This window comes from Microcebus murinus, chromosome 2 (genome assembly GCF_040939455.1).
Source record: "Microcebus murinus isolate Inina chromosome 2, M.murinus_Inina_mat1.0, whole genome shotgun sequence".
Taxonomy (NCBI): domain Eukaryota; kingdom Metazoa; phylum Chordata; class Mammalia; order Primates; family Cheirogaleidae; genus Microcebus; species Microcebus murinus.
The window spans coordinates 105842000-105862343 of record NC_134105.1 but is presented as its reverse complement, the minus strand read 5'-3'; the positions used below and the strand labels follow the sequence as shown (position 1 = coordinate 105862343).

Here is a 20344-nt window from a genome sequence, read left to right as displayed (position 1 = left end):
GATATTACCAATACAAGACCCAAGGATCCTCCTGCAGTGACCCTGTGCATGTGGAATTTTCATCTGGTGAGGAAAAGAAGGGGGAATCCCTAAAGTCACACCACTAGGCTGAATATCCAAGGACTGGGTTAAGGCAAGGAGCTCGGGCAGAGTTGTACACAGGCATGGGGATGTTTGATGTACTGATCCCAGTGGGGAGAATGAGGAGACAGGGCGGGAGCACGATGGTGCACTGTTCACCTCCTCCATCCAGAGATGTGTGGGCAGCCCAGAGGCCACCAGGCAAAAAGAATCTGGTCTGGGAAAGATGTAGAACAATATTCCTCTTTTGTTTAAAAGGCATGCATGGAAATTTCTCAAGGACATTCTCTGGGAGTTAGTTCATTCTCCCAGGGCAAGGAAGAATCAGGTTTGGGGCCATTTGGCAATGTTGGTGGAGGACACTTGCAGGTGTGTATGGGACTGTGGCTCTTTTTTTTTTTGAGAAGTATTTTTTTTTTTTAATTTCGGCATATTATGGGGGTACAGATTTTAAAGTTTCAATAAAAGCCCATTTCCCCCCTCCCCCCACAAGTCTGAGTCTCCATCATGACCATCCCCCAGATGGTGCACATCTCACTCATTATGTATGTATATACCCGCCCCCCCCACCTGCCCAATACCCTATTACTGTAGTACCTATGTGTCCACTTAGGTGCTACTCAGTTAATACCAGTTTGCTGGAGAATATATCTGGTGCTTGTTTTTCCATTCTTGGGATACTTCACTTAGTAGTATGGGTTCCAGCTCTAACCAGGAAAATATAAGATGTGCTATATCACCGTTGTTTCTTAGAGCTGAATAGTACTCCATGGTATACATATACCACATTTTATTAATCCATTCTTGGATTGATGGGCACTTGGGCTGTTTCCACAGCCTTGCAATTATGAATTGTGCTGCTATAAATATTCGAGTGCAGGTGTCTTTTTTGTAGAGTGTCATTGGATCATTTGGGTAGATGCCCAGCAATTGGATTGCTGGATCAAATGGTAGATCACTTGTATCGCTTTAAGGTATCTCCATATTGCTTTCCACAGAGGTTGAACTAGTTTGCAGTCCCACCAGCAGTGTAGGAGTGTTCCTCTCTCTCCACAACCACGCCAGCATTTATTGTTTGGAGATTTTTTGATAAAGGCCATTCTCACTGGGGTTAAGTGATATCTCATTGTGGTTTTGAATTGCATTTCCCTGATGATTAGAGATGTTGAGCATTTTTTCATATGTTTGTTGGCCATTCTTCTGTCTTCTTTAGAAAAGTTTCTGTTCAAGTCCTTTGCCCACTTTTTAATGGGGTTATTTGATTTTTTCTTCCTGATTTTCGTGAGTTCTAAGTATATTCTAGTTATCAGTCCCTTATCAGATGCATAGGATGCAAAAGTTTTCTCGCATTCTGTAGGTTGTCTGTTTACTTTCATGACTATTTCTTTGGCTGTGCAGAAGCTTTTTAGTTTGATCATGTCCCATTTATTTATTTTTGTTGCTGCTGTGATTGCCTTTGGGGACTTCTTCATAAACTCTTTGCCCAGGCCGATGTCTAGGAGAGTGTTTCCAACTTGGGACTGTGGCTCTTGTCCCATGGGCAGAACTGAGAGTGAAGACAGAAGCAGCAGGCGATAGACAGCGTGTGCTCCTCTGCTCTTTGTAGACTGACTGCTCCCCCAGGCTTCGTGTCCTGTCTTGGCAGGAGATAATGTAGTTCTGAGGTGCTGGGGAAGAAACGAAGAGTAGACGAGTGAAAAAATGTACCACAAGGATGGAGAACAGCTTTGTGGTAGTTTTAATTCAGAATCCATCATGCTAAATTCAGTCTCCAGGGAGAATGGCAAATAACATTGCACTGCTTCTAGGGAACTTTTTATAACAACAAGGAAAGAAACTTCAAAATCTCTAAGGAGAAAAGTTCAAGATAATGGCTATATATTCTTGTGGGTTATAGGGTTTGGTGGAGAAGCTGTGAGGATTGAGGGAAGATGCTCACCAGTGGGGATTTCATGAAAAGACTCTTATGGCCCAGCCATGGGAGGGAGATGGTTCCATAAGCATGGTTCTCTGTCTCCTGATGACTGGTGCCCAGAACACAGCTGCACCTCTCCAGGAACTCTGAGCCTCACTGTCCTGGGGACTGTGTTTATTCTTTTCCTTAAAGCTGTTTCCATACCCTGTGCTGACAGCCAGCCCCTCCCAGCTCCAGGGAGGGAAGTCCCATGACCCTGACCTGTGAGATCCGGGAGACCTAGCTCCCTCCACAGAAGTCAGAGGTCCAGCTCCAGTTCCGCTTCTTCAGAGACAGCCAGGCCCTGGGATCAGGCTGGAGCAGCTCCCCAGAGCTCCGGATTGCTGCAATGTGGAGTAGAGACTCACGGTCTTACTGGCGTGAGGCAAAGACAGTGACTCACAATGTCATAAAAATGAGCCAGAGATCCTGGATACACGTGCAGAGTGAGTGTCTTAGTGGTTGCTTTTCCAGAGCCAGAGCTGGGGAGAGGAGGGCAGAACAATGACATCTGCTGCCCCTGGGGAGGTGGACATAACAGAGAGGGACATCCAGCTTTCCTGGCGTTCTTCCCTCTTCAGGCTCGACATTGGTCTAATGGCCCTAGAACAGCCTCTTCCACCTCAGTCAGGTAATAGCAGTTATTGATCAGTTCCTGAGTGCCCAACCCTGTGGTGGGTACAGAGATGCACAGGATCTTCTCTCTCATGAGTCAGCAGACAACCAGAAGCACAGATGACCACATGCAGTCGTTAGGGGGCCCTATGGTGCTTCCATTGGTTGACCTAAACTCACATGTTAATAGTCAGAAAAGAGGAAGAAAAGTATGAACTGGAATAGTCAAGAGAAGAATGTGGGGACATGGAAATAAGACTGGAGAAGTCTCAAAGGATAGGAGAAGGGTTTGGATTCTGAGTAAAGTCACTTCAGGATAGAAGATCTCCCGTGTTTGCCCTTATTCTATGCTTCATTGGTGTATCAGTAATTCCTTAGAGATAAATTTCCATAAAATGTGGCTGCAGACAACATTAGGTTTAGGAAGACCATGGACCTGGTGCCTGCATTCCCCAATGATAGAAATTATGGGATTGGGGAAGAATGTCATTCCCTTTGTAATAATATACACAAGTGATTTCTTATTTCTTACTTTGGACAACTGCCTATTGCACCTGCTGCTATTGGCCTATTCATGGCAGCTCCAGCCTTCTCTCTGATCTTGAGGTCCCTGATACCAGGACCCTCACTTGTCATCTTGTGTCCTCCCAGGAGTTCTTGTGTCTGGTGTGAATCTAGAGATTCAGCCCCCTGGAGGGCAGCTGATTGAAGGAGGAAATCTGGTCCTTATCTGCTCAGTAGCTAAGGGTACAGGGACTATCACATTCTCCTGGCACAAAGATGGAGTAACAAGAGTGGGTAGAAAAACCCAGTGCTCCCTGGTGGCGAACCTGCAGGTCGGCCCTGTGGGGGAGCAAGATGCAGGGCGCTACTACTGTGCGGCTGACAACAGTCTCGGCCCCGTCCACAGCAAATGGAAGACAGTTACCGTGAAAAGTAAGTTCCAGTTTCCTTCTGCTCAGCCTTGGTTCTCAAGCCAAAGTTTAGTTTCTCTGACTGCCATGAGGATCTTCTAAAGGAGGGAAAAAGCAAAAAACAAAACAGAGATGTGAAGATTTAAAAGCTATTCAAAGAATGGCAAGATAAATTAAGATGCCTTACTCCTTTTTTTTTTTTTTTTTTTTTTGAGACAGAGTCTCACTTTGTTGCCCAGGCTAGAGTGAGTGCTGTGGCGTCAGCCTAGCTCACGGCAACCTCAAACTCCTGGGCTCAAGCGATCCTGCTGCCTCAGCCTCCCAAGTAGCTGGGACTACAGGCATGCACCACCATGCCCGGCTCATTTTTTTCTATATATATTAGTTGGCCAATTAATTTCTTTTTATTTATAGTAGAGGCAGGGTCTCGCTCTTGCTCAGGCTGGTTTTGAACTCTGGACCTCGAGCAATCCACCCGCCTCGGCCTCCCCAAGTGCTAGGATTACAGGTGTGAGCCACCGCGCCCGGCCCAAGATGCCTTACTCCTTGAGGAGAGGACTGAGTGTTAGGTCCAGAGCCGAGACAGAGACGCACGAAGGCTCATGTGTAGCAAAATGCTGTTTATTTTGGGCATCTGGGTGCAGATGGATGGAGGCGAAAAACTGTCCATGAAAGAAAAGGGGAGAGCCTTGGGTTTTATAGAGGGTTTTTCCGGGGGCAGTAAGTGGGCCAGAACAGCTGCTTGTAATAAATTCTTTTTCAAACAACCAGCTCCTAGGAGCCCTGCCCCAGTCACACCCATCCTCCAGCTCCAGCATCATCCTTATCAGGAGAGAGAGGGAGGGATAAACTTGGTCCCTATGTGGGGTGCGGAAAGGAATGCTGGCTGCAGCTGGCTGTTGGATTTACCACGTCTGTTAACCGCATTCTGTCCTTTACATACTTTTCAGGTTCCTACCTGGAACAAACCTAACACAGAGTGGTGATGAAAACATGATTGCACAGGATTCGTTCTCTTGGTTTTGGAGAAATGTCTTTATTATTAGATGAGGAGAGTGTGGTCGGTGGGAAACAGAAGCTATCAAGGGATGTGTCTATTCATAAGCGTGGGCTTATGGATTTGTCACAGCGTTGGAATCCTTCTCTGACAGCTCCTTTGTCTCCCTCAGTTCCAGCATCTCACCCCGTCCTTACCTTCAGGATGCCCAGGGCCCAGGCCGTGGAGGGGGACGTGGTGGAGCTTCACTGTGAGTCCCCGAGGGGCTCTTCCCCTATCTCATACCTATTTTATCACAAAGACGTCCCCCTGGGCAGCAGCTTGGCCCCCTCTAGAGGAGGAGCATCCTTGAACCTCTCTCTGACTATGGAACATTCTGGAAACTACTTCTGCGAGGCTGACAATGGCTTGGGGCGCCAGCGCAGTCAGATAATGAGTCTCAATGTCACAGGTAAGCAGCACGTGCCCACAGCAGTTAATACCAACGAAGACTATGTTGTCTCACAAACAGAGCTCCACTGGGCTATTTGCTGGTGTGGTGTCCCAGCAGGCTTCCTGCTTTCTCTGCCTTCACCTTGGAGTTCTGGGATGCTTCCTTGTGACTACACATTCCGTCAACTTAGACCATTCCTTTACTTCCTCTGTCACTGTCGTCAATAGCCATATAGTGCACACATTCTTTCTAGTAGAGGCACAGAGACTTTCCAAAATACCAGGTATGTGATGGCTCAGTAATTACTGACGAAAGAACATGGTATAGAAATCCTTATTTCTGAATTCCTTTGCCCAGGAACAAATGACCAGATCTTTCCCCGCCACTGTTTTCTGCCCCTACCTTGATCCAATTTCATTCCCACTCGACTCGCTGGGTCATTAGGTAAAGTGTCTCTTCTGTGGATATCTTCAGCCACCAGAGCGGCAGGGCTCTTCTATAGCCTCCAGGTTCTAATGGGTGTTTAGCCTTCTCACTTTTCTCTGACGCCTTTTGACTGGGGTCCCATTTAACCTGATGTTCTCGGTATCCCCTAACAAAATTTTTCTTCACCAGGGGCACCAAGGCAGCCGCATCTCCCACGTCCAGCCCATATTGGCAATTAGCAATGCGCCCAGCCTTTTAGGAGAGACCCCCAGTCCAAAAGCCATGGTTATTCCAAAGTGCCTAGCACTTGGAGGGTAGGATAGGGCACTGGGACACAGCAAGAGGTGGCAGAATAAAAGAGATATGGCAGTGACTCCCAGTGACTCAAACCATTACATTCTCTGATTTTGCCATGGACTCTTGTTCTTCAAAGATTCCAAACTCCTAGAGCACTTATGATATTTTGCTTGATAATTATCCTTCCTATGGGCCACACACAGGTTATGATTCAAGGAGGTATTAGAACCTAGGAGTGCCAGACAGTGTGCTAAGACTGCAATTCCAGTCTTGAACAAGTCTCCTTACTAGCCTTGTTCTCAGTTTTCTTATTTATAAAGTAATTGAGTCAAGTAAATCAGGGAGATACAAAAGCTCTTGATCCCAAACCACTTTCAGTCAAAGTATTGAACATATACCCTGTATATGTGTTTATTAATTATATACTTGTACTACTAGACTACCTTAACATGCACATTGCAAACAGAGAAACATACAGTAAATAAGAATGAAAATAACAATATTTTAAAATCTTTGATTTAGAATATCTGACTAAAATTATAATTGAATATGCTTCATTTATTTTGAAAATCTTAGCTTACTTTTGATGGTACAGTTATTTGAGGTTTCTTTCTGAGTTTTGCTTATTCCAATTGGTTTCAGTGTCTGTTGTAGCTTTAAAATACAGCTAGATCCAAGCGGAAACAGAGTATCATTGTTGCTCTTTCAAATGCATGATACTCATTTTTTAATCTCATACACTAATTGCACAGATTTTCATTGAAATTTGGCTAGTAAGTTTACATTTTCTTTGATGTCAATTAGTTGTTCTTGTAAAGCAATTGGGAAGTGCTGCATATTTGAATCTATAGCAAATGTGTTCAAGTTTTGGAAGAATCATAAACCGATTGCAACATTTTGTTTCCATGGATTTTTAAGGGTGCAGATATAAATTTTTAAAGCTGACATATTTACTTTTTAATAAATGGTAATAAAACCACATGTAAATATAAATATTTTTACACAACTATTTCCTGAACCATTATCCCCATAGCATGAGTTTAGAAAAACATTGATAATATGAATACTGTTAAAGGTCACTTTTCAGAAGTGTCTGCTAAGTGTTATATTGTTGATAGTCACTGATCACCCCCGCAAAAAAAATCAACAAAAATTGTATGCTAGTCTTTCTTCATGGAAAAACACACAGCTCATCTTTACATTTAAGTCCTCCTTTTAGAACTTTGCCACCAAATAATCAAATAACTTTGGTGTAATACTGAAAGGTCTGTGGTCATCCCCCAATCTCATGCCAAAGCATTGTGAAGATTTTATTATCTAAGTTAAAATAATCTGTCAAAATACTCAAGTAGCCGATTAAAAGGGCAATATGTTCCAATATGCTGAGAGTGAACAAACAGGTTCAAAAAACACACTGTAGGAGCCCTATCTTCACAGGAACTCCTGTCCTGTCCCAACACAAGGTGTGTGATGTAAGCCTGAGCAAGAGTGCCACCGTACATATTAGTAAGGCTAGATATCTTTTTAAATTTCAAGCTCAAAATTAAATACTCTTAGTCATTCTCGTATTTTCTTCTCGCACCCCTAAACTTGATAATAACCATGGTTTTTTTCGGTCCTAGAATTCTTTGATTTTAGAAAAATGTGCATATGGAACCAGAGGTCCCGTGAGCCCTAGAGGAGGGCATGAGATGGAAGAAGTTGGGAATCTCTGCTGCCAGAACACAGAAGCCCAGAGATGGGTGGAAAGGCACATTGAGATCATGCAGCACCATACAAAGAGGTCCCTGAAGCCCTTTGCATCCTTCCCCGCTCACTCTGTACTGCAGAGGATATACTAAAGGGCCAAACTCAAGCCATCAGTTTCAATTTAGCAGGAACTCTGCACTTCCACCACCGGGATTGGCATCTCTACCTGATGAGGCAGGAGGCACTGTCTTTCCTGCAGCCAGGAGATGGCTCGTTTTCTAGTTTGTTGCTATGCAATGAGTAGTTCCCATCTTCACTCTCACTTCCTTTAGCCAATCTCTGATGCAAAGCAGAGCTTGTTAAGATCCTTATCAAGCCTCCCTTGCCAGTAAAGCACACAGGTTGGCTTATCCAGGTTTCCTCACAACTTAGCAGACCAGCAATGTTATAGTTCATATTCCACAGTAATGGTTTTCTATTCTTCCTGGCTGTCCTATTTCTATAATTATCCATTAAAATGGCAATCATTGTCATCAGTGCTCTATCTGGATATTTTTGTGCCAGCTTGGATCAATTCAGTCATCCATTCAGTCACCAATTATTGAGTGCTTTCACATGCCAGGCAAAGTTCCAGCAGCTGGAACAGCAATGAACAAAGAGATGAGTCTCCATTTGTATGGAACACACACTCTATTGGGAGAATCAGATATACAACAAAGATAGATAAATAGATAGCATTTAGTTAGGTAGTGCTAAATGCTACGTACAAAAATAAAGCAAGGTGATTGCGTAGAGAGTCAGGAGGCCCTACTTCAGATGGATATTAAAGTCTAGGTCTTAGAGTTAAGATTCAGGAGTAGGAATGTTTAAACCTTGATTTCAGTTATTTATATCAATAGTAATGGTCAATATTTACTGAGAACGTTACATATAGTATGTGATTCTTATTACAATAGCTTGAGATATAATTTATCATTAGCTCCATTTTACAGAGGAAAAGACCAAGACTTAGAGAAATTTAAAAGTTTTTAAAAATCAAGATTATAGAGCTAATAAAGGTCAGAGACAGGATTCAAGCCCAGGTTTTCCTGAATCCAGGTCTATGTTCCTACTGCTAAACTATATTGTGTATTCCTTTGTTAAGTTCTCTTGTACACATGCTTAAGCAAAACTACCAGTGAAGTATTTTTCCTCCCTCACTTCCAGCGTCCAGCCCTGTCCTCACCATCACAGCTCCCAGGGCCCAGGTTGTGGAGGGGGATGTGGTGGAACTTCGCTGCGAGGCCCTGAGAGGCTCTACCCCGATCCTGTACTGGTTTTATCACGAGGATATCAGCCTGGGAAACAGCTCAGCACCCTCTGGAGGAGGAGTGTCCTTCAACCTCTCGCTGACTGCAGAACATTCTGGAAACTACTTCTGTGAAGCCGACAATGGCCTGGGGGCCCAGCGCAGTGAGGTGGTGATGCTCAATGTTACAGGTGGGTTAGTGTCACCTGGGCTAGAGGTCACAGGTATGGTCAATAAAATATTTCTCTAGCAGATAGCTCAAATTCTACCACTGTCAAGGAGTGTTTGAACATGTACATTAAGGCTTGAGGCTTCTAGAGATTGGTACTGCTTCTATGAGAGAGAGGGAAAGGAAATACATTTTAATCTTAGATGGTGGCCAATACCCTTCCTATGCCATCATTTGGAAAATTACAAATTATACTAAAGATAATTCAAATGGAGAAATCAGAACCTAGAAAATACCACCTGCATGGTTTTTGTCTGCATCACAAATCTTTGCCACTGGAATTCAAGTATGGATCTCCTCACTCAGGGACCTCCAGGAACAGAGTAGGCCCTATCACTGCAGGAGCCGTTGGGGGGCTGCTCTGCATCTTTGGCCTTGCTGCTACTGCTGCTTTGCTGTGCCACTGCAGGACCCAAAGGAAATCAGGTGGGTATCTCTGTCCCCTGGCCCTTTTGTGTTGTGACTTTTGCCACTGCTATAATAATTTGGAGTTCTGTGGTCCATCTGACAAAGTTCAATTATTCTCTTCTAAGTACTAAGCCCTCAGTTCTACTACTCACTGTCAGTCTGTAGGCAATAGTAACCAAAAAAATAGAATACACTTCTCAAATGAAGTTCTTACCTCATGTGCAGGTAGCAGAGTTTTGCTTCCAGTTAAAAATTAGAAAATTAATTATTTCCTCTTCCACTTCCATTCCAAAGTTACCAGAAACAAAAAGAACAAAAAAAACCAGAGAAAGTCCTCCATTTGTAACAAAAATTAGTCGCCATAGGTGCAACCATAAATGCTGAGATATATTTGAATACCAATGAGATACAGTGAAATTTGAATAAAATTAATAGAGAATGCTGACAGTGATATTTAGAATTCCATTTCTGATTGTTTGTTGCTAATATACAGAAATACAACTGATTTTTATTTTTTTATTTTTCTGAGACAGAGTCTCGCTTTGTTGTCCAGGCTAGAGTGAGTGCTGTGGCGTCAGCCTAGCTCACAGCAACCTCACACTCCTGGGCTCAAGCAATCCTTCTGCCTCAGCCTCCCGAGTAGCTGGGACTACAGTCATGCACCACCATGCCCGGCTAATTTTTTCTATATATATTAGTTGGCCAATTAATTTCTTTCTATTTATAGTAGAGATGGGGTCTCACTCTTGCTCAGGCTGGTTTCGAACTCCTGACCTCGAGTAATCCACCCACCTCAGCCTCCCAGAGTGCTAGGATTACAGACGTGAGCCACTGTGCCTGGCTGATTTTTATATATTAATTTTATATCTTGAAAATTTGCTTAACTCACTAGTTCTAGTTTTGTGTTTTGTAGATTCCATCAGATTTTCTACATAGACGGTCATGTTGTATGCTAATAAAGACTATTTCATTCTTTCCTTAATTCATTTTATTTCTTTTTCTTGCCTGATTGCACTAGCTGGAAACTCCTGTACAATGTTGAGTAGATGTGGTAAAAGGAGACATCCTTGTCATGTTCCTGATCTTAGGGGGAAAGTATTCAGCCTGTCACCATTAAGGATTACTTTAGTTGTGGGTTTTTTGTAGATGCTCTTTATCTTTTGGAGGAAGTCTCTAATGTTCTTAATTTGCTGAGAGTTTTTGTAGAAATAATGTTTGTCAGTGGAGGAAGAAAGTGGAAACATAGATAAGAGAGACTTGGGAAGTGTAAGAAGGGGAGAAAGAAGAGAAATGGGTTAGAGTATATAAACATACAGTAAAATAAAAGGAATAAATCCAATGTTTAATAGTAAAGTGTGGTGACTATGCTTAACAAAAACATTTTGTACTCAAATGATGGACATCCTGAAAACCTTGACTTGATCCCTACACATTATATACATGTAACAAAATTTCTCATATACCCCGTAAATTTGTTGAATTAAAAATGGGAGACAATATAACCAGAAAAAACAAAAAAAGAAATAAATGTTTGTCAAATGCTTTTTCCACATTAATTGAGATAATCATACGGTTGTTTTTTTAAGTCTATTCATAAGGTAAATTTTGAATGTTGAAGCAGCATTGCATTTCTGTGGTCAATCCAAATGGGTCACGATTGTTGGATTTGGTTTGCTAAAATTTTGTTAAGAATGTTTACATCTATGTTTATGAGAGCTATTTGTTTGTAGCTTCCTTTTCTTGTCATGTCTTTTTAAGACTTGCTGTCAAAGTAATACATACCCATTTAGTTACCACATCCAGTATTCTTCATTCCTTTTTTATATCCATATTTCTACCTGGTATTATTTTTGTTCTGCTGAAGGACTTAACATTTAGTATACTATAGGTGTCTGCTGGTGAACTTGATTGATAGTGTTATTCAATTCTTCTATGTCCTTGCTGATTTTTGTCAACTTTACCAATTATTGAGATGGAAGATTGAAATCTTTGGCTATAATTGTGGATTTGTCCATTTCTTCTTGCAATTCTATCAAGTTTTGCTTTGATAATTTGGTGCTCATTATTAGGTACATAAATGTTTAGAATTGTTATGTGTTTTTGAGTAATTAACCACTTTATCCTTATGAAATGACCTTCTTTATCCCTGGTAGTATCACTTATCTGTAATAATCTTTGTCTGATATTAATGGATTAATATCATTAGTGTTAGCATGGTATTTCTTTCTCCATCCTTTTACTTCTAACCTATTTGTGTCCCTGTATTTAAAGTGCATATTTTTGTAGATAACATGTGGTTAATTCTTGCTTTTTTTTAGTCAAACGTGATAGCCTACTTTTTCAGTGAGGTGTTTAGACCATTTACAGTAATGTAATTATTGATATAGTCAAGTATGTATCTAGTTTGCTGTTTTTGATTTGTCCCATTTGTTTTATGTTTTTATTTTTCTACCTACTTTTGGATCAGTTGAGTATTTTTTATTATTCTATATTACTTCTTTTGTTGGTTTATCATCTATAAGTATTTGTTTTGTTATTTTAGTGGTTACCTTAGCATTTATAGTGTACACATCTTTAACTTATCACTGTCTATCTTCAAGTAATAGTGTTATTTTATATGGAATATAAGAATCTTACCATAGTGTACTTCCATTTTCCCTCTCCCAGACACATTATTACTTATGTAAATAATAAATTATCTTTTAAAGACATTTATATATAAGAAAAATGTTATATATTTACTCATGTAGTTGCCACTTCCAATATTCATTACTCCTTTTTGTATATCCATATTTCCATCTGGTATCCTTTTATTTATTTATTTGTTTATTTTTATTTCAGCATATTATGGGGGTACAGATTTTAAGGTTTCAATAAATGCCCATTCCCCCCTCCGCCAAAGGAGTTCTTTTAACATTACTAATAATACAGGACAGGTCTGTTGGTGATAAATTATTTTAGCATTTTTATGTCTGTAAAAGTCTTTATTTTGCATTTATTTATAAAACACATTTTTGCTGACATAGAATTCTAGGTTGACAGATTTTTTGTTCCTTCAGTACTTTTAGGATGTTTATCCACTGTCTTTTCATGGGCATTGTTTCTGACAAGAAATGTACTGTCATCTTTATCTTTATTCTTCTGTCGCTGCTGCCTTTTCTCTCTCTCTCTGAACTTTTTTTCATGGATCAGGAATCGTTGAATGTAGGAATCTTTTATTTAGTGCTCTAAGTTGCAAGATTTCAAGACTTTAGATTTTGGAATTGCTAATCCTTTACTTTCTGTCTTGCCCTCCATGTGGCATAATATGGCATCTTCTTTTGTGTCAGGCCAAGTGTTCCTGTCCTCCCTTTCTCAGGGATCATACTGAAAATCAAGCTAATAAACAAACAAATAAATAAAGCTCCAGGACCTCAATATGATGAAAAACCTTCTGTATTTTTCCCAGTCATCCTGGCAAAGCCTTGTCCTCTTACCTCTTACCTTTATTTTTGGCTCAATTGATGAGACTCCATCTTTCTGCTTCTTTGAAAGAAAAGTGGCACCAACTGATATTCCAAAGATACTTAATGTTTTCTTAAATGAGATTACATATAAAATTACATATATGTATTTATGTTTTTTAAATGTACAAAGATGATAAGAATTCTAACCCCAATAGTATTCATCATAAAATATGTCATTCATTTAAAATCCATTGTATGAAATTTTATAGTTTGTCTAATTCTCTCAATTATTTAATAAGTATAATTCAATCCAACCATTATTGTTATAATTATGTAAGAGATGAAGAAATGGAGGTTTGGGAAGTTAAATAAACTTTCCAGATTCCCATAGCTATTAAGAGTCAGAGTTAGACATTAACTGGAGTCTACCTAACCCTTGAGTTAATACTGTCCCCAGTATACTTTGATGACTTGTAGAAAGCTGGTCACATCTTCCAGCTTCAAAATTACTTTTCCTTTTCCTCTCTCATCATCTATCTGGGATATCATTTATTAATCTGTCATATACTAGAAGAAGACATTAGAGTCTCAAGGTTAAAATGAAAAATGTTCAAAAAGCTAACTGCTCAGTCAACACAGCACCAGAGAAGGAAAGAATACTAACTGTCATTTATGTGATCCATGTGAACAGAAGTCTGGTTGGTTCTGTCCCCCAGATCTAGGGGCAGTGTTGTTTTAAATAACAAGCTCACTAAGGAATTATAACCGTTTACAAAACAGAGGGTTTCTTCCTTTCTCTGCTCAAAATTTTTCCTACCTCATCATAGCAAGGCTTCCCTTCTCATCATTGACCAGACTTTTCAGGGAGGAGCTCAGACCTCCCATTTTTTTTCTAAAAATGGAGAGCTCTGCTCCTTGCCTGAGTGAATCCTACAATTTTTCAAAAGGGGTGGAAGATTTATTGGCTCTATAGCCAGACTGATTGGATTGAAATTCCAGTAACGTAATGTGCCAACAACTTGATATTGGGCAAGTAAATTAAACTCTCCAAACCCCACTTTCTTCATCTATATAGTGGTTATAACAATAGTATCTACCTTTTAAGTGCTATGAGTTAATCTAGGTAAACTACTTAGCATGCCTGGCCCATGTCTCTAGGGACCATTAGCTTGAATTATAAATACCCATTTCTCTAGGTCTCAGTTTTCCCTTTTATATGTGAGGAGACGGACTGACTCCCAGATGTATCCTGGGACTGTGCTAACTGCTCAAAGGGAAGATACAGGTTGTTGATTGCTGTGGATGCAATTGCTCAGAGGAGAGAGATACAGGACCAGTTCACAACTGTATGCCTCTAGCTTAATTCAGGAGGGCAAAGTTTACAGGTAGTGTTTGGAGTTTGTTTCAGGAGAGTCAAGGTTGGTATGTTTATTTTGACAATTACTCATGTGAACCTAGTGAGACAGCTACAGAGCCACAGATTTAAAAAATGCCAAAGACAGGGATGCGAACTTTGGAGGAGGCTTGTCTTGGGGCAGACAAGGAAGATTTCAATATTTCAGTGATGGAAAACTGCCATATTTATAAGGCTGATAGAGTAGGCTTCAAAATTATACTTACTTTTTTTTTTAAGTCTTTAAGAACAGTTTTAAATTTGTTTAACAAATCTTTAGTGAAAGATGTTTTCAACTGCTAGGCATGGCACTGGGAATATGAAAAAAATGAAGACAAGGTTTTCAGCCTCAAGTAGCACATCCTTTCATGAAGGAAAGAATTAGAGGCAAACAAGAAATACTAACAATTACAATGCAATATATTAATTTTAACATTACGTGGTTCTGTATGCATCAAGGTAGGTCACTTAATCCAGCCTGTTGACATTGGGGAAAACTCTGGAGGAGGAAAGATAGGTTGGAATTAGCTAGGTGAAAGAGAAGGAAAGACCATTATGTACCCAAATGACAGGCAGTTCCATGTTGCTGGAATAGATGTGCAGGGGTCACAGATAGAGAAAGAGAGTGTTGAGCGTACTGTGGTAGTCCCATTGATTCATACTTGTGCAGGAATTCTGAATCAATGTTAAGCCACTCTTGGCCTCTCCAGGCCTCAGTCTCCTTCTCTCTGTCCTGTAGAGCTGCAGTCAGGGTAAAGGAATGGATGTGGGGAAGCACTTGGCCCAGAGTCAAATATTAACTTGTCCCCCTTTAGCTCCTCAGTCTCAGCTACTTAGAGTTGCTGTTCACCTGATCATTACTGATTGAGAAATGACTCAGAGTAAGTCTGATTCAGGGCAAATGTCTTTCAAGATCCCACGTTCCTCACCTATAGCATGACATGGGGAATGGAGCTGGATGTTCTCTAAGATTTGTCACAGCTGAGATCTACAGTGAGACTGATTTCTAGGGAACAACATTCTGACATAGAGCACATTATCCATACAGCTCACTCACCACCAGTGTTCCTTTGTTTTGCAGGAGGACTTTCTGCCACTGGAACATCTAGGTGAGGTCTCTGCTTCTTGTGCTGCCAAGAGTTTCATGATTTATTTATGCCCACAAGATAGGAACACAGAATTACCTACACTTCGAAAAGATTTGAATGGACTTCCTATATACATTTTCACATTCTTACTAAATCCAAATATGTGATTAGAAGGCCATTTCTACTTGGTAGTTGGGAATGATACTCACTTATGCCTACTTATGCAAGAATGCATGTTATTTGTTATCCATGTTAATTTATCTGTTTCCTTAAATGTGTTCCAGTAGAGAATTGACCACTGACGTCTTAATGACATCACCTTTCGTAGGGTTGCAACTTATTAATTAATTCCCTTTCTCCTTATTCCTCCCCTCATGCATTCATTTAGGAAACAATTATTGAATGCCAACAATGTTTAATTCACAATATTAACTGCAGAATGAAATAAACTTGGGGAAAAATCCCCAACAATTTTCCTGAAGAGCCCTCATGGTATCTTACAGGAAGGGTAGATTATTGTAATATGACACAGAAAATTGAAAGGAACCTTTTTGAAAAGGATAAAGTTGAAGTTCTGTGAGAATGCAGAAGCCTTTGTGTATCAACATTTAAGTACTTATATCTTTGAAAATAATTTTACATTTGATCTTAGCCAAAAGGCTGAGAAGCGATGAAAATACTTTTAAACATTAGTCAATAGAAGTATGTATTCTATCAAAAGGGCCTTGAGACTCTGTGGTTTTTGCCCTCTGACCTTGCCTCACTGGCCTGCCCTATAATACTGCCCCTAGGCTTCCTGTTGTGCCACACTCCTTCTGATATTTTCTCAAAGGAGCCATGCAGAAGCAGCCATGATATTTTTACATGAATCATGCTGGGCTCTGTGTCTTCCTGGGTACTGATTTTCTTAAGACTCTGTGTAACCCACAAATATTTCTTGTTCATTGTCTCTTCCCCTCTGGCATATAGTCCCAGTGAGTGCCAGGTGCCTTCCTTGTCCAGTCCCTTTGGTAGAGACCCCCAAGAGCCCATGCACCATGAGCCAAGAGACCTACTGGAGCTGCAACCAGTGTACAGCATTGGTGAGGACTCCCCAGGGGGCAGAGGGCTCCAAGGATGAGCCAGGGAGGGAGGAGGGGTTGAGCAACATCCCATGGCCTTGCCACTAATTTAAAAATGGCATTCCTGGAATTATATTGGGGATAAAAGGTGGTTATGAATTTGAAGAGTCTGGAATGTGAGCTCCTAACTACAGCCAACTACGACATCTTCTCTTCTCTCACAGTAAATCCCGGATATAGCAACACAGTTTATTCTGAGATCTGGAGCTTACAGCATACACAAGAAAATTTAGGTGAGATACTTTTTAGACAAGTAGAGGTGAGGTGGCAGTGGGTTATCGGATCCAGCAAGAGGTCTTTGATCATAGTCATCTCAAATATGAGTCCGACATGGAAGGCATTACCTGCTCCTCCCATATTGCCAATCATATAATCAATCCATTCCCTCATCTTTCCAAGTTGCTGTGCTGCCACTGTTGCCCTGTAAACTCTTTGAGGGCAGACACTGTAACTTTTTCACTAATGTACCAGAGAGTGTCTAGCTCAATGCTCAGAAGACTATAGGCCCTTTGAAATATTTTTTGATTGAAGGAATAAATAATCTAATGTACAGACAATTGTAATTCTTTGGTCTCTTTGTTTCTAGTCTTATTCTCCTCCAACCTTTCAACAATCTGTTTCCAACATAATCCATTTGAGATGCACATTCACTCACTGCCTAGATTAACTGCCTTCGTTGACTCTCCACTCCAAAGCTTGACCCTGGCCTCTCTCTGCACTCTGGCACCACCTCCAAGCTCTGCTTTATGTCCTCTCCAGCCTTTTCCAATTTCCTCATGCAAAGTGAGTCATATCTGCCACATTCTCTGAGAGGATCTCCTCGGGGGCCCACAACAGGTTGAGGGGCATCTTCTCTGCTGGGTTGTGATGAGCAGAGGAGCAAGATGGAAGTCATCATGGAAGTCATTCTGAGCATTTGGTAGAAGGAGAAAGGCTTTATTAGTGTGTTGTGTGTGGAGGAGTAATTTTTCTGTTAGGACTTGGAAGAATTCATCAGAGGAAACAGTCAGGAGATGAGTAGCAGAGGTGAAGAACGGCTTGGAGTGCATTGCAAGAGATTGCAAGTTGGCATACATTGCCCACAGTCTAACGCTTTTCTTTGCTGGTCCCATCCAACAGCAAATTCACCAAGAATGCATCGGGAGGATAAGGTGGGTCACACTGCCTGGCTTTCTTTCCTCTCTGCCCTTCGTCACCTGTATTTAGGTACTTACCATTGTGGTTTCTTCTCCAGGAACTTGCAATCTTTTATTCAGAGTTGAAGAAGGCACCCCAAGATGACTCTGCAGGGCAGGACCATGAAGATGATATGGAAAACTACGAGAATGTCCTATGTGTACCATTGGCCTTGGACCACTAGCCCGTTACCCAGAGTGCTTGCAGAAACCCCTGAGAGCAGCCTGTGCCATTGTCCTGTTCTCTCCATCCACACTTCCTCCCTCTCTCCAGGCTCTGCCTCCCAAGAGTCTGGGCTACTGGGGACAGGAGGCTGTGCAAAGGTCTGTCAGTCTCCTCTGTGCCTAAGTCTGAGTGTTCTCTGGGAACAGAGTGGGCAGCCTCTGAGCAAGTGCTGCATTCTTTTCTCAGTGGAGACACATGGCAGGGCATGACGGCCCTCAGCTCCTAGGGCGGTGGAATAGAGAAGGAGAGAGAAATGGTCTATCTGGGACCACAATGGCACAGTCATGACCATTTGATCAAAGTGTGATCAAAAGCTCTTAATATGCTACCTCTTTATAAACATCTTGCTTTCAATATTTTGTTTCCTTTTTCGTGTAGCTGATAATGGCATTGGTGATGTTTTGGTGTATATGCTGTATTCTTGCTATCAAATTAAAAGCAACCAAAACAAGTTATAGGAAAAGATTTTAAGATGACTCTGTCCGAAGTGCATTTTTGTACTTGTAGGAGAAATTCTCAACCAAATCAACATTAGTTATTACGAAAAATTACCTCAATGTTTCATTAAAGTCTCTGCAATCTGGTTTAATGTGTGACTCCTCCATCCCCACTGCAGAGACCTTATGTGCAAAAAATTGCATTAATTATTATCTTTGTTTTGTGACATTGTCTCATCATTTTCCATGCATGACCCATTCCTGCTTAGTTTTTATTATCACAAGCATTCATTAAGCCCCAAACAATAACCAACTCCATCGATGTGGCTTCTCCCATCCTAGTTCTCTCCCTCTCTCTACCCGATGTAAACATCAGCCTAAACCTCATGTTCATTGCTCTCCCCTTTATGGCATACTGATGCACTTATATGTTTCCTTTAAATATATATTTTTATATTGGTTGTTTTAACCTTATAAGTTAAAGGCTATATGGTTGTAGGTAATTTTTAAAAACTTTTCACTTAATGTTGTATTTCTAAAATTCATCCATATTATTGCATGTTGCTATGGTTCATTTGTTTTCATTGTTGTGTAATATTTCTTTGTGTAAATATCTGGCTTAATGTTTTCTTAGTTATCACTATTTAAAAAAATCTTTCATCAGTGTCTTAAATCTTTCTGTTTCTTAAAACATGACTGTGTCTTAAATCTTAAATATGGCAAAAGTGAAAAAGATGCCAACAATTTTCAGTGATTTCACCTCCTTTCTGAAATCCTAATGCTTCTAAGTATTTCTGAACCTTACAAGCCCTAGGAACAAATGAGATCATATCAACATTAATCTCTGAATCTTGCCAACTCTAGGCCTTCAGCTGGTTCAGGTAGGAATACCAGTCCCTTATAAACCAGCACATCTTCCTCTAATTAATATTTCTAGGAGTCGTCAGGATGCAGTCTCACATGCATCCAAAAAATTAATCTTGGCCAATACCTACTGTTACCACCATTTCTGGAGATACACTACAGGGTTATTCTGGCCTCTTCTAACCATAAATTCAACCACCATAGAAGCTGAGTTTCACCAGAAAGCATTGCTGTCCTCCACCACTACCAGCTAAGCCCCAGCTGCTGGCCTTCACAGCATGCGTGCTGCTCCCACTGGGCTCTGTTGTCCTATTACCCTCATCTTTGAGAGCTTGGCATGATGTTCTGCCTCTACTGAGCTGCTAAAGTTTTAAAGTCCTTTGAAGACAGAGGAGGACAATGCCCTTGTCCTCTATGTGATGCACTCTGCCATTTTTCTTCCCATGGTAAATGCATGCCACCAGAATAGCTGGATGTGGACAGGTTGGGGTACCAGCTGCCAGGCTGCACTTGGAAGCTCTACTCCCTTCTAACCCTGCTGCTAATTTGGAACACCTTGCCAGGCTCCTTTGTGTCTTACAGTAAATTTTCTTTCAGGGACCTGTAATTTCTTACCATTGTTTACCCATTTTCTCTAGTCTGAACCCAGGAATGGGCAAAGTTGGAAGCTTTCAGTGTTTTTATGATAATGCCTAGCCCTGTGTAAATCAGTGGATGTGAATGGAGGGAGAGGTGAGTCCTCACTCCACACCTCAAGTATAACAGAAGTGCAAATTCTGATCTCTCTGGACAGTAAATTATTCTCATGTGGTTCTCTACCTGATTGCCAGCTTTGAATTCTCACCTACAAAACCTATAGCCCAGAAATTAAAAAATAGTAATCTTTAATGAGGCCTTTGAAAATTAAAGACACTTTCCTTAAATATCTCCTTACATCAGTGCTTCTCCTCACTCCTGGTTTACCAAAGGGAAAGCCACACGAGAAGCTTAGATTTGGAAGTTGATTTTAAGATAAAATAGCCTAGAAACTAGAACAAACTAATGAGCAGAAGCTTCCTAACCCTTTTAATGGGATTAAGGATTCTATTGTTGCCAGGTGAATCTGGGAAGCTCAATTGAAAAGTCCGGATTGTGGTCACAGTTCATAAAGATGACATGATTTCAATGTCTACATTATCATAGGGTCTTATAGTGTCCCTCTGTGTTACATCTCTTCCTTCTTCCCTTTTTGTGACTTGCATAAAGGAAGCCCATTCAATAAAT

The 20344-nt window shown here is 40.9% G+C and overlaps 1 protein-coding gene across 1 annotated transcript; it reads left to right on the top strand.

Annotated features, from left to right (window-relative positions):
* The first annotated feature begins 2087 nt into the window (after nucleotides 1-2087).
* On the top strand, nucleotides 2088-18883 carry FCRL3 (Fc receptor like 3). The gene is given in 10 exon segments (XM_012748690.2): nucleotides 2088-2481; nucleotides 3302-3586; nucleotides 4734-5012; nucleotides 8613-8885; nucleotides 9230-9349; nucleotides 15252-15279; nucleotides 16228-16340; nucleotides 16544-16612; nucleotides 17499-17530; nucleotides 17614-18883. Coding segments are annotated over 10 exon segments (1560 nt in total). The 5' UTR covers nucleotides 2088-2246; the 3' UTR covers nucleotides 17740-18883.
* Nucleotides 18884-20344: the final 1461 nt, after the last annotated feature.